The sequence below is a fragment of the Acinonyx jubatus genome, chromosome D4 (assembly GCF_027475565.1).
Source record: "Acinonyx jubatus isolate Ajub_Pintada_27869175 chromosome D4, VMU_Ajub_asm_v1.0, whole genome shotgun sequence".
Taxonomy (NCBI): domain Eukaryota; kingdom Metazoa; phylum Chordata; class Mammalia; order Carnivora; family Felidae; genus Acinonyx; species Acinonyx jubatus.
Window position 1 is genome coordinate 49,279,766 of NC_069391.1, and position 14,007 is coordinate 49,293,772.

General features: G+C 40.5%; 1 protein-coding gene and 1 long non-coding RNA gene across 3 annotated transcripts in view; one reads left to right on the plus strand and one right to left on the minus strand.

The window, feature by feature from the left end:
- Positions 1 to 2,711, minus strand: part of LOC113595887 (uncharacterized) — a 53,874-nt gene extending 51,163 nt beyond the window's left edge. Inside the window, exon 1 of the long non-coding RNA XR_008291169.1 lies at positions 2,096 to 2,711. This is a non-coding gene — a long non-coding RNA (uncharacterized LOC113595887). The remainder of the gene's footprint in view (positions 1 to 2,095) is intronic.
- Positions 2,259 to 14,007, plus strand: part of SLC24A2 (solute carrier family 24 member 2) — a 250,170-nt gene continuing 238,421 nt past the window's right edge. Inside the window, exons 1-2 of one of the 2 annotated variants that reach the window (XM_027047183.2) lie at positions 2,259 to 2,513; positions 4,344 to 5,427. In XM_027047183.2, the coding sequence (XP_026902984.1) occupies positions 4,498 to 5,427 (930 nt within the window). In that variant the 5' untranslated portion in view covers positions 2,259 to 2,513; positions 4,344 to 4,497. The remainder of the gene's footprint in view (positions 2,514 to 4,343; positions 5,428 to 14,007) is intronic. The other variant, XM_027047182.2, reaches the window with a different exon arrangement.

Here is a 14,007-nt window from a genome sequence, read left to right on the forward strand (position 1 = left end):
GAAAGGCTCCCCTCCAGAATTATAAGAGCTCAACATTCTTAACTAGTAATTACCAAGGATTCCTATAAACTCTTATGTTCAAAGAAATCGCAGTTAATAAAAGGGTAAATAGAATGCCGACTCAGGTTTGTACTTATGCAGGTTTCTAAAAATAAAGAGTTGGCTTTTTATGGTCAGAGGAATATGTCTTTACATTTTTTATATGTTTTTATTTATGAGAGAGAGAGAGAGACAAAGAGCAAGCAGGGGAGGGGCAGAGAGAGGGAGATACAGAATCTGACACAGGCTCCAGGCTCTGAGCCGTCATCACAGAGCCGGATGTGGGGCTCCAACTCACGAACCACGAGATTGTGACCTGAGCCAAAGTCAGAGACTTAACCAACTGACCCACCCAGGCGCCCCAATTATAGGAATATTTCTAAATATATATCACAATCTTTTTCTCTTATGCAGAAACTTACATAGAAGATACCCCTGCCCCCTGCACTCCTCCCCCATTGTAGCCAGAGGCACCCACTGCATCAGAGAATGTTACATGTTAGACCAGAAAAACAAAGACAAAGGCAGGGTGAAAGTATAGCCTAATTGGTTACCCTGAAGTCTATTTTGAATAAAAAAGGTGGAATAAATGCATGATTATTTTCCTTTTTCTAAAACAGCTTCAAAATAATGAATCCATTCCCTTTTATCTCTCAACAGTGACCAATCGAGTTGCTTGAGAGTCGTTAGGAACTTATAATCATATTTGATGTGTTTAAAACAATTGCAATTATTACCAGTTTTGATGCTCAAAATGACCCATCCTTGCCCAGTGGGAGTCTATTTTAACTGATTCTTCAGTCTTTTCGACACAACCCTAGTAGTGGTTGATAGCTTCCTTGCTTTCTGTAAATATTTATAGATAAAATAATATGTCTGGGATTTGCTTTAAAATGATGGCACAGGAGGATGGCTGGGTTACTCAGTCAGTTAATCGTTGGCCTCTTGATCTCAGCTCAGGTCTTGATCTCAGGGTGGTGAGTTCAAGCCCCATGTTGGGCTCCACACTGGATGTGGAGCCTACTTAGAAAAATAAAATAAAAATAAAGTAAAATGATGGCACACGAAAAAGAGGGATAGATGAAACACAGTTGGCCATGACTTGCCAACTGTTTAAGCTGGGTGATGGCCACATGTTGGTTCATTACACTGTTCTCTTACAATTGCACGTGTCTGAAATTTCCAAAATAAAAAGTAAAGATTTTAAAAGTTCAGCCTATGACTTCCAAAATAGGACCCTGAAATCCTTAGCAAGACAGTAGTCTTAGATGCCTGGTTTTGATAGGAGTAAAAGGAATTTGTAAGTTCCCGAGGCTTCTCTTGACTTACCAAGCGTAAGTGTACAGGCCTGAGTATAGGATTTTAGTCAAAATCAGAGGTAGTGAGCTTTCTAGATATGAGGACCATCCCCCAGTCTCAGAAAGGCATGAAACCTTTCTCTAAGAAAACAGGAGGAGCGTGGAGGGTGAGGAGTAGAAAACGGTGAGGTGAAAGCCCCAAAGGTTTTTCCTTGGGGGACCTCTAGACAGTTTTGGTGGTGGTTGCAGGGCTGGCTAAAAAGGGGCTTCCCTCAGTAACCTGTTCGTCTCACCTTCTTCCACTCTGTAGCCCAGATTCTTGCCTCTAATCCCCAAAAAGGCGGGCTCAATTACTTGTGGTCCGGGTAATCTTGCTTTCCAAACAGGGCAGGAAAGAGCACTGGGCAGGGGAGTCCAGATGCCAGCATTTCAACCCCGTGACTCAAAATGACACTGTGTCGTGGGTCTCGATTTCATCACCCATTAAATGAAAAGTCAGTCTGTAAGACCCAAGACCCTTCAGGGTCTCAACCTTCCAAACCCTAGACTTCAGGAACCCTGGGCCTGAACACACAGCCCTGCAGGCCTTTATGCCTTTTCACTGCCCGTCTTTTCCACCATTATACACTACATGGCCTCCTAAAGAAATATGTGACTGCTGTCACTTTTTGCAGATAATTGGGAGAGGAGGCGCCCGGCATAGATAACCCCAAAGTTGGCAGCACTTTCGGGCTTTGGGAATCAGGCGCGTCACCGACCTGTGCGATTTCTCCTCTCTGTCCTTGCTCGCCTGCAAATCCTGACCCCCGTCCCCACTGCGGAGAAATCTCCTAAGATACGGCTGCCGGCGTAGCCTCTGCGCCCGGGAGGCGTGGGGCGGAGGGCGCGGGAGCTGAGCGCGCTGCGGCCACGCTCCCCGCGCAGAGACGAGAGGGAGGGGCCGGCGGGGGCCGGGCAGCACCAGAGGCGGCGCGCGGCGCTCGCTGAGGCTCAGTCTCCTCCCGAGCCCAGCCCTGGCCGGCAAGAGCGGAGGCGAGCGCGAGCCGGAGCCAGAGACCGGGCCTCGGACCAGGGAGGCGGAGGGCCAGAGAAGGCAGCGGACCGGAGCGGAGGGTCGCGCTCGGCCCCCCCCACCCCCCTCCCCCCGCCGCGTTCGCGTTCTCCTGGCGGTTCCCGGTAAGTGCGGGCGACCTAGTCCCCGCCAGTGTCCAGGTCCGGTGGCCGCAGTGGTCGTTGTCCCCGGATCCGGTTGCGCGCATCCCGCTGCAGCACCGCAGGCTCACAGGTGGCTCCGCGGTGGACGTGGGTGCCCCAGGCCCCGCAAGGAGTTAGCTAACTCTCTCCGCTCCGGGGCGCAGTTTCCGAGCCCCTGCTTTCCCCACGCCGACTGCCCTCGCTTCCTCCTCGGAGGTGGGTGGCGCGGCGGGGCAGGGCCTGCCGTCGGGGTAGACTTGCAGAGGGACGCTCCCCTTCCCCAACCCACCCACTAACGATTCGGGGAGATGCGGGCCAAGCGCCTTCCCAAGCTCTATCCCCGCTCGCTAGCGGGGTGCCTGTCCTTTAGTTTTATTTTCCTGTTAGCCCACCAGGGAAAGTTTGGGACCACAAAAGGCAAAGTTGGGGCGCGGCTGGGGGTGCACTTCCCCGGCGGAGGCAGCTTCCTTGGGGCGAAGCGGCTGGCTTGCAGGTGGAGCCGGCTCGCTGGAGCTGATCCTGCACCCTGAGAGTCGAGTCTGTCCCTGCCCTGTTGGTGGCCCTGGCCAGGCATTGTGACAATCCCCAGAGCGCTGTGAGTCGCTTAATCTTTGGTGCTAAGCGTCGACATCTGCAGCCAGCCGAGAATCTCTGTGATGGGTAGCAGCATCTTAGCCTGGTTTGACTTGTGTTCTTGCTCTGCTCTGCAAACCTGAGCTCCAGCTAATCTCAGTGTTTAACTGGCGTGTGTTTAATTAGCTTATTTTACACCTGAGATGATCTCAGCGAGCCTGTAAAATGAAATCGTTGATATAGAAAGCAGCAACAACAGTGTTGTTAAAGAAAAATGTAAATGGGAACCTTCAGAATATCCTCTGTCATGTCTAGATATTTTACCCATCTCTGTGGGATAATGAAAACTGCTTGGATATCTAACCTACTAGAAGACTCAGTGTTGGGACTATTTTTGGCAGATTTTGTGGACAGAGGCATTGCTGCAACTTGCATATTGTTTATGAAATACACATTCAGTCTCTAAAAATAGCCTACTTATTAGGAGTTATTTGTTTTATTATGTTGTCTCTTTTACATGACTAAAGGTTGTTTTTAAAAATAAGCTTTAGCTGACAATAATATAATAAAGACGTTTAGGGAAGACAGTTTGTGTCACCAGAACATTCTTCTGTAAACTTAAATTTTTAAAGGGTCATTTTTCTGCATCAGACCTAGGAGAGGCTTTTCATGAAAAATAAGATGCTGAAATCCTTATGTGTACAGGAAAAGAGGGACTATCTCCTCCGACACTCAGTGCTTTCAAATGATAGATTAAATCAGAAAAGTGTGCCTTTAACTGGAATTATATAATTGGACTAAAAGAAAACATAATGAATAATTATTGGTTGTCGAGTACTTAGTTCTAAAAGAAGTGTTATATCTCGGAGAGGTTATTTGTTACGTGATTAAAGGTGGGATAAACTGATAGATTTCCATCTATAAATTTTTTATATTTAACACACATCCACATAGGTTAACACTGGATTTACTAAAATGTTTGAGTTTATGAATACATGATCGTAAGTGCTCACTGTGTGCCACGTCTTATTCTACGTGCCTCCCCCTCAAAGCAATCCTTGGTGGGAGGTGCCATAATTGTTCTTATTTCTGAGATAGGGAAACTGAGGCACAGAGAAGTTAAGTAAATTACCCAAGGTCAAACACAGGACAGGACTTCATCGTACTTGCAGAGCTCTTTTAGTAGAAGAGACCTATGATTTTGTGATTTACTTATCCTTGTTTTAATTTTTATTTAAGCATAAATGTCGAAAATATTTCCTGCGAAGCGTAAGATTCTCTGATTGTGAACGTGCCCCACACGGACCGTTGACTATAAAGTGAAGAAAAGTATGAGAGAGCCATCTGGTTAAGTCTCCACTTTGAAGACCACCACATCCCCAGAAGACCCAGGATGGATCTGCACCAAAGCACTGTCATCACTTTCCTTGAGAAATGGTGTTTGGATAAGTCACTGTCTGGCTACAGGAGACATTATAGTGTCAGGAAAAAACTGAAGTTAATTCGAATCGTAGGCCTTTTCCTGGGCCTAGTAGCCATTAGCACTGTCTCGTTTTCAATCAGTGCCTTTTCTGAGACAGAGACCAAGAATACGGAAGAGGCCGTTGGCGCAAGTGGCCCTAAGGTAGCACACGGTTACCGTCAAAGAACTCTCTTAGATTTGAATGACAAGATTCTGGATTATACTCCACAGCCACCTCTTTCTCAGGAAGGCAAATCCGAGAATACAACAGATCATGCCCAAGGAGACTACCCAAGAGACATCTTTTCCCTGGAGGAGCGAAGGAAAGGCGCCATCATTCTCCATGTCATTGGAATGATCTACATGTTCATAGCTTTAGCCATCGTCTGTGATGAGTTCTTTGTTCCTTCTTTAACTGTCATCACTGAGAAATTGGGCATCTCTGATGATGTGGCTGGAGCCACCTTTATGGCTGCTGGGGGCTCGGCCCCAGAACTTTTTACATCTCTCATAGGGGTATTTATTGCTCACAGCAATGTTGGCATAGGCACAATCGTGGGCTCAGCAGTGTTCAATATCCTTTTTGTTATTGGCATGTGTGCTCTGTTTTCTAGAGAAATCTTAAACCTGACATGGTGGCCGCTCTTTCGGGATGTGTCCTTCTACATCATTGACTTGATCATGCTGATCATATTTTTCCTGGATAATGTGATCATGTGGTGGGAAAGCTTGCTTCTCTTAACAGCTTATTTTGGCTATGTGGTTTTCATGAAATTCAACGTCCAAGTAGAAAGATGGGTGAAGCAAATGATAAATCGCAATAAAGTCGTCAAAGTGACAGCACCAGAGGCCCAAGCAAAGGTTGGTGGTGGTGGTTGTTTATTTAATATTCTGCACCATTGTTTTGGAGATCTACCACTTTTTTAACGTGATGATGTTTTAGGCTATAGACGATAGCAGAGTGCTTTCTGCAGTTCTGTGGTAACCAGACTGATGGCAGGGGGAAAACGTAATTTCTGGATATTTTTGTAGATACCTTCTAAATTCTCAAGCTACTTGCTTCAGAGTAAAACATTTATAAATATAGGTTATGTAAGTGTCCCAGTGTGGACTCAGCAGTTATTTACCTCTGAAAGTAGGCACGATGATTTTTGTGAGTAATTTAATTTTCATGGGAAAGTATGTGTATGTAGCCTAGAAAATTTCAGGTATTTTTTTTTCAAGTAGGCACATGAAAATGATCAAGAACCATCTCTTTGAAGACATTTAAGGAAGAAAGTCTGTGTGACCAGTGCTGTGCCTTTAGGTCAACAGCAGGGCCCAGAAGGACTGGTTATTAGCGTGGTCATAGCTATTTTTCTTGATCCACACAATAATCTTCAGATCACTTGACCAGAAGCTGGTCAGGATCCATGAAACGGAGTCATTGCCAAGCCCTGCTGCCTCCATAGCTTGATGGCCCATTTTACATGCTATGATAAACATGACCCAAAATAATTTTACAGTGGAGTTTGAGGGAGTTTTAATGATAAGAGTGGCCATCCTTCCATGCGGGTGGTGAGCAAACTGGTATAGGGCTGAGAATAAGTTGATCTACAAAAATGTGAACTAATTTTTTAAAATAATGGGTAAGCAACATCAATACAATTTTATGTTAAGTATAGTAATGAAGTTTTGATTTATATCCTAACATTGGAATGTTGTCTCTGAATGTGATTTTAAACAGAAAACCAAAATACATATGCAGATTTTTCATACTAGCATCTGGGGAAATTCTCGTGTATGCAAAAAACAGATGTTGACTGGAGGGTGAGATATTTTGTCCCAAATGAAAAAAATATTCATTTGATATAATTCCTTTATGTTCAGGTTGGATGACCATCCATCATGTTCTGTAGCAGCCAGACATTTAAGCAAAGTGCAGTAAAAAACAAAAACAAAAACAAACAAACAAAAAAACCACTATTCATGTTCCTGTGTATTACATGTAAAAGAAAAATGTTTTCTACTGTATTTTTCTGACATTTCACTCAGTGTATGGTTGTTTGTTAGCAACTGTAGTAAAAGAAAAAAAAACATTCAGCAGTAGACATGGCAAGTAAGCATTCAGATGTGAGAACTGAGTACATATCCTTGAGGGCATCATTGGACCCCTCTCCCTGCTCTAATTTTGTAGCCAAAGGATGATCTCTCAAGCCAGACTGCTCATTTGAGCAGTTTGCATTAATAATCTATGTGTTTATTCCAGTTAGAGTACTGAACAATTGCCAAGGGAAAGGCATATTTTTTAGAGGCAAGGAAATGATTTGGTGTCTTATAAATATCCTGGGCACATCAAGGGTAAAAAGTCTTTTCGAGGGCTCGGTAGATTTGTGTTTTGTTACACAACAGTGGAACTTCATTAACTTAATCACAGATTCTGCTGAAGGTTATATTGACAACATTTATGAAAAAGGAACTTGCACTTGCAGAGCAATCCAGTAGTGTATTTAAGATCGCAGGGGGATTTTGTATTCTGATTGGAGGAGGAGCTGGTTCTCTGCATTTGGGAATAACTTTTTAAATACAGTTTACAGGCAGTATTTAATCTATTGTAAACCACTCATTAAAGTAGCTCTGGCAGTATCTTTACCTACTATAGTAGGTGACTGTCTTGTCATCTTTATGATATTCAAAATTCAGCAACTTAGGCTGACATTCCTTAACAGTTGTTATTCAAATCCATAATTTTGTGCTATTCTTAATCTTGTGCATTTTTTAAAAGAAAGCAGATTATGTTCATGTCTATTTCTCCTGTTTCTGATTTCCCCCCAAAATGTGTTCATTGTATTATTTCCCCTTTTTGCACTATATAGCTTTAATTTATTCCTTTTAATCACTATTACTTCTTTTGGCATTCAGTAACTAAATTGAACTATAAATTATCATGGGAATAGGATTTTTCTTTAAACATAGCTATGTCTTGTTTGGTGTTCCTCAAAAATGCTAGAACACATGTTTAGGTGGAACAGTGTGTATTGATGTGTGATTTCCTTCTGGAAATTTCACTTTGCCAATTTCACTTTGGAAGTTGGATTTTTTTTTTTCAGCAGTTGGTCTGTGTCCTGTGCCTGATTTCAGAATCTTATGGAGGCTTTGCTGCCCAAGCATTGAACATAACGTGTCCCAAAGAAGGATGAGTCCTTGAATGTGGTTATCTAGTTTTCTTTTTGCAGAGTTGTTTTCTGACTGCATATCCCAACTATCCTACAGAAGTCAGTGCTTCTGATAACACCAGAACACTCAGAAAAGAGACGCTAAACCAAACGCAATTCCAATGAGGTCTTCATAGAAAGGAATGTGATGTAAAAGAATTTAGGAAGCAAAATAGTGAGCGTGTGTTCATGGTCTTATTTGTACAATTATCGAGCAGGGGAGTTTGAGAAACTAGAGGAAACATATTTTAGATATTCTTGTACAAATCATCAGTGCTTCTTGCTAAAAAATCAACTCTGCTGGGCTCTTTGTGTTAAACTATTTTGGAAACTCCTTGTTTCATAGACAAGTTGAAGTTTTGATTTATATCCTACCATTGGAATGTTGTTCAAATCCTAATTTGGTTCCATTATTGATAATGTGTGCCATGGAGGCAACTGTGAAGCGTGGAAAAATGTGAACTGGCATATTTTTTCATAGTGACAGTAATAGTTTCTCATCTCATTTAATTTTTACACCCTGTGTGTGGTTTTTTTAATTTGTTATTACTATTATTTCTTTTAGGGATAATGTTATCCTTTTTTAAAAACTTGTGTAGTATTATGACAGGGTAAATAGACCTGGGGCATTGACTCAGAGAAAAAAAAAAAAAGGTTTTAACCCCAGTGTGTAATCAGCCCTGTGATCTTAGAGAAGTTACATAAACTCTCTTAGCCTCAGTTTCCTAAATTGGACATGAAAATAACAGTGCCTACTTCATGAAATTGGGAAAATTATTAAATGAAGAAATGAATGCTAAGCAGCTAACAGAGTCCTTGGCAGATGTGGGTTGTTCATTAAATGTTAGTTCCTTTCCTGTTGCTTTCTGATCTTAAAAGTGAATCAAAATAAGGTACTTTTTAATGTTTATTTATTTATTTGGGGGGAGGGGGCAGAGAGAGAGGGAGAAAGAGAATCCCAAGCAGAATCCCAGTGCAGAGCCCTATGTAGGACTTGAACCCAGGAACCATGAGATCATGACCTGAGCTGAAATCAAGAGTCGGATGCTTAACCTACTGAGCTCCATAAATTATTTTAAATTTAAGAATTTGACATTTTTTGAAGACTGGCATTCACGCAGGTCATTGTCTCCCTTAGGGGCGTATAATATTTGTCATAGTGTGATATTTGTAAGCCCTAGCTTACATATGGTGAACAATGCAGGTCAGGTATTATCATAAACTCCAAGAAAATCTCCAAATTTGTTTATTGTCCTGAAATTTTGTTGTGGGATTTTGCTTGAAATAAGTAGGCCGTTATGGGGTTATCTATGCTTAGCAGAGATTTTTGTGTTAAAGGTACTCTTATTTATAAACGATTAGGACTCTCTTCTAAAAAACACTCCATAGCTGGTCAGGAATGACTTTGATTCCTGCAAGATGTAAAGCAGTGGAGTCTCAGGGCATCCAGAGCATTTTGCTGTGCTCCTGGCCTGGCTGCTGAGGTCCCTTGATCTGTTCTGGTGCTAGGCTGTCATTGGCCTAGAAAGCAGCTGTCCATGGTACTTAGCTTCTTCTTAGACTTGGCATTATAATCTGACAGCAACTCAGCCCAGTTCTAATGAAGGGAATGGTCTAAATAAAGATGCTTAAAGCTGGATAGTTGAAGAGTAGGCTATTTAGTAATTTAGGTGTGCTTTGATCCTGAAAAGTGGTTTGTAAATAGAGTTTTTACAGTTCCAGTTGTTATTAATGTTCATGAGAAAAAGGGAATTGAAACCATATTATAAATCTTCCTCACAAGGTGAAGTATTTCTTTTAAGGTGCTAAACCATGAATAGTTTTATCAATACAAATGTGTAGGTCCAAGCTTACTTACAGCACAGAAGATGTTATATATTCAACCTTTGTTTCCCCTCCACACCTCGTAAATAAGTTAGTAAAATTAATGTGCAAACTTTAAGGAAGGAAAGGTAAGATCATCCTTATAATAAATAATAGGATAGTATTACTTGGTAGACTTGGAAACTCTCTGTTCTTCTCACAAGAAAGAAAATTTAGGCATTAAAATTCTTAACTGGCTTAGATGTCTGTGGATGTAGTATGTTTATCTGGGGATACAGCATGGTGCTTTTTTCCTTGTTTTGTTTCCTTCTACTTATATAAAAAGCAAACCCTTCAGTGACTGCATGTGATTCAGAGAGTGAACAGGCATTTCAACACACCCAGAAAGCTCAGCAGATTTTAGTGCATAGAATTCAGATTGCCTTTGGCTTTTCATACTTGCTGCTGTGATTTCTTCAGCAAGAGAAGACCTAAAGTTTGTGTTGAGAGCAAGGATTTACCACCACTTCCTTTCCTTCCTCCCTTCCTCCTTTGTCCCTTTCTCCTCCCACCTCCCACCATCTCTCCTCCCCTTTTTTTTCCTTTTCTGCCTGTCTCTCTCTTTTTGGTAAAACCAGATAATTTGTATTTGAACATTGACAAGGAATGGGATTGTTATGTTAAGCTGTTCTTTTGTTGTTGAGGAGGCCTGTACATCTTTAGTGGGGATTTGACTGTTTTTGTTTTTCCATTCTTTCATTTCCAACCTTCTTTTGTTTTAAATAAGTCTCTAGTAAACTGAATATAGCTATATTTTATTTAATTGGTTTGACAATCATTATCTTTTAACTGGAAAATTTAGTTTATTTACATAGATTGTGATTACTGTACCATTTGGATTCTTCTCTATTATGTTACTTTATACTTTGTATTTATTCTGATCTGTTTCTTTTTATAATTTTTTCTTACCTTTTTTGGAGAAGGGGCATTGAATTTTTTTCCTAAATTTTTTCCTTTTAATTGTTTGGAATTTATATACTCCATTTCTATTTTTTTAGTGTTGCCTATGAATTTTAATGTGTATGTGATTCACAGTCCATGATTTAATAAGATCTATCTTTATGTTTTATAACAGCTTTATTGAGGTATAACCACTTTTTAACCCCTACAAATTAGATATTGTCATTATACCATCAATGTTTTTAGGTTTATCCATGTTTTTACCAGCTTTTCCCCTCCTTATTCTTTTTTTTTAACCTTTATTTATTTTTGAGAGAGAGAGAGACAGAGTGCAAGTGGGAGAGGAACGGGGGGGGGGGGGAGACACAGAAAACAAAGCAGGCTCCAGGCTCCGAGCTGTCATCACAGAACCTGATGCAGGGCTCAAACCCACAAACTGCGAGATCATGACCTGAGCTGAAGGTGGATGCTCAACTGACTGAGCCACCCAGGTGCCCCTTCCCTCCTCATTCTTCTTCTCAGTTCAGACCTTTTTGCTATGAGTTTTTTCCTCTACTGACTTACATTCTTTATAAGTTCCTTTGCAAGAATCTACTTAAATAGTAAATGCTCTTTTTTTAAATTTGCTTACAGATTTATTTCACTTTTAATCCTGAAAGATAGTGTGGGTGGGAAATTATTTTCTCATCTTACTTTGAAAATAATATTCTACTGTCTCTGACTTCCATTTTTTTAAAAAATGTTTACTTCTTTATTTTGAGAGAGAGAGAGAGAGAGAGAGAGAGAGAGAGAGAGAGAGAGAGAGTAGGGACCAGGGGAAGAGAGAGACTCCCAAGCAGGCTCTAAGTTGTCAGCACAGAGCCTGACTCGGGCTCAATCTCATGAATGGTGAGACCATGACTGGAGCTCATACCAAGAGTCAGACACTTAACCAACCAAGCCACCTGGGTGCCAATCTGACTTCCATTTTTGCTGTTGAAAAAGAAACAAAAAGCTGTCATTGTAAATGTTGCTTCTTTCTAAGAAATCTGTCTTTTCTTTTTGACCATGTTTAAGGTTTTCTCTTTGTTTTTGATGTTCAGCCTTTTCCTTATTCTATGTCAGGTCTTGTTTTCTCACTTACTTATCCCCTATTTGTTATTCACTAGACTTCCTGAATTTGGGAACAATTTCGACTTTACCTCCTTCATTCTTCCTACAATCTTCTAGAATTCTGATTAAATAGATATACCATCTCAACCTGTTTGCCATGTCTTATAACTACTCCTCTTTTTTATCTTTGTTCCTCATTCAGCTCATTCCTTTACATCAACCTCCTAGTTTCTAGTTTTCTCTTCAGTTTTGTCTAATCTGCTATAAAGCTCATCCATTAAGGTTTTTTTTTTTTGAGAGAGAGAGAGAGAGAGAGAGAGAGAGGCAGAGTGCATGCATGTGCATGCACACATGTGAGCTGATGAGGGGCACAGAGAGTGGGAGAGAGAATCCTAAGCAGGTCCCATGACTAGCACAGAGCCTGATGCAGGGCTCAATCTAATGACTGTGAGATCATGACATGAGCAGAAATCAAGAGTCAGACATTTAACCAAATAAGCCACCCAAGTACCCCCCGTCCATTGAGTTTCTAATATCAATTATTATATTTTTTATTTCTAGAAGTTTTCTGTGGCTCTTTCATATCTGTCAGGTTGACTTTCATTATTTCTAGTACTTAATCATTCAATGACTTCTTTTATTCTATAGAAATGTTAAATACATTTATATTTCATAATTGATATTCCTAGTGACCATATCCTTGTAGGTTTGATTTTGCTGTGTTATTGATTCTTGACCATGTGGAGTTGCTTTCTTATATATTTAGTGATTTTTAAAAAAAATCTTTGAGGGGTGCCTGGGTGGCTCAGTTGGTTGAGCATCTAACTTTGGCACAGGTGATTATCTCCCAGTTTGTGAGTTTGAGCCCCATATCGGGCTCACTGCTGTCAGTGTAGAGCCTGCTTGGGATTCTCTCTCTCCCTCTCTCTCTGCCCCTCCTCCACTTGTACTCTGTCTCTCAAAAATAAATATACATGTTAAAAAAAAAAACAACTGTGAACTCCTATTCCTTGGGGCTTTACCCTTGGGAAGTCATTGAGACCTAGGTTTTAAGTCTGTTCCTCTAGAGAGGAACAAGTGCCTGATAGCACGACCAACTTGGAACCATTCTAACCTAAGTGTTTGACTTTTTCCTACCCAGGTAGTGTGAATTCAGACTCCAAACCCATGTGAGTGAGCCAGTGGTAGAAATTCTTAAGGGGGACTCTTCTCTCTTTCTCTTTTTTCAATATCACTCAAAACCAAGACCAAAATAGGCACATCCTACTCTTTCCCCTTGCTAGGCAGGGTTTTTTTTTCTTCCTTTCCTTTTATTCAGCCACTAGGAATGCCACCCCTTCAGCATTCCTAGCTTATTGGGAGGTGAGGTCTCTGAATTACTTCCTCCTTACTAGACCTTTGTTTGTAGCTTCTAAAAATCTAGTCTTTAGCCACTGGGGAATGGCAGGTACTTTAAGAGCAAAGCAATACAGACTCCTCTGGATTTGTGCTTACTTGATGTTCTTGGTTCTAAGAAATCCCTGATTCCTCACTAGGATAAGTAGGTAATTTAAAAATATATTAAAATATATAATATGCAACCTTTTGGGGTATGATATACTGAGAACGGTTTCTCTGAATATTAAGTCCAGTGTATTGCCAGAAAAATATGTTTCAGACTGTGGGTTTGTCAAAAGATAATGCATGTAACAAGAGATATGGATACAAAATTTTAATTGAGTACTCTCAGAGTGTTTCATGCAGCCTAACCATTATAATAGTATGTTTTCATATCTAAATTATTGCAAATATATCACTACTATAATTTTCGTCAACAAAAATCCTACCATTGGCAAATTTTGAGTCAAATCTAGGAGGCAATTTTAACAGAAAGTTATATGGGGCCACAGTAAATTTGCCTTTTAAATAATATATTTTTTATGTTCTTTTTAAAATTTAATTTAATTTTTTAAATTTACATCTAAGTTAGTTAACATATAGTGCAACAGTGATTTCAGGAGTAGATTCCTTAATGCCCCTTACCCGTTTAGCCCATCCCCCCCTCCCACAACCCCTCCAGAAACCCTGTTTGTTCTCCGTATTTAAGAGTCTTTTATGTTTTGTCTGTCCCCCTCCCTGTTTTTAATAATATTTTTTACCAAATATAGAAAGTAATATATTTATTGTACAGGATTATAAAAACACATCAAAATATAAGAAATTTAAAATAGCCTATAAACTCTCCACTGCACCATCCAAAAATAACTCTGCACATGTTTGCGTGTGTTCTTCCAGACTTTTCTCACATGCACACATATACACACATGCATATTCACATATATTTAAGTACTAAAATAAATTGGAATGATATTCGATATACATAACTTTAAGCTTACATTGGGTATATAATGGT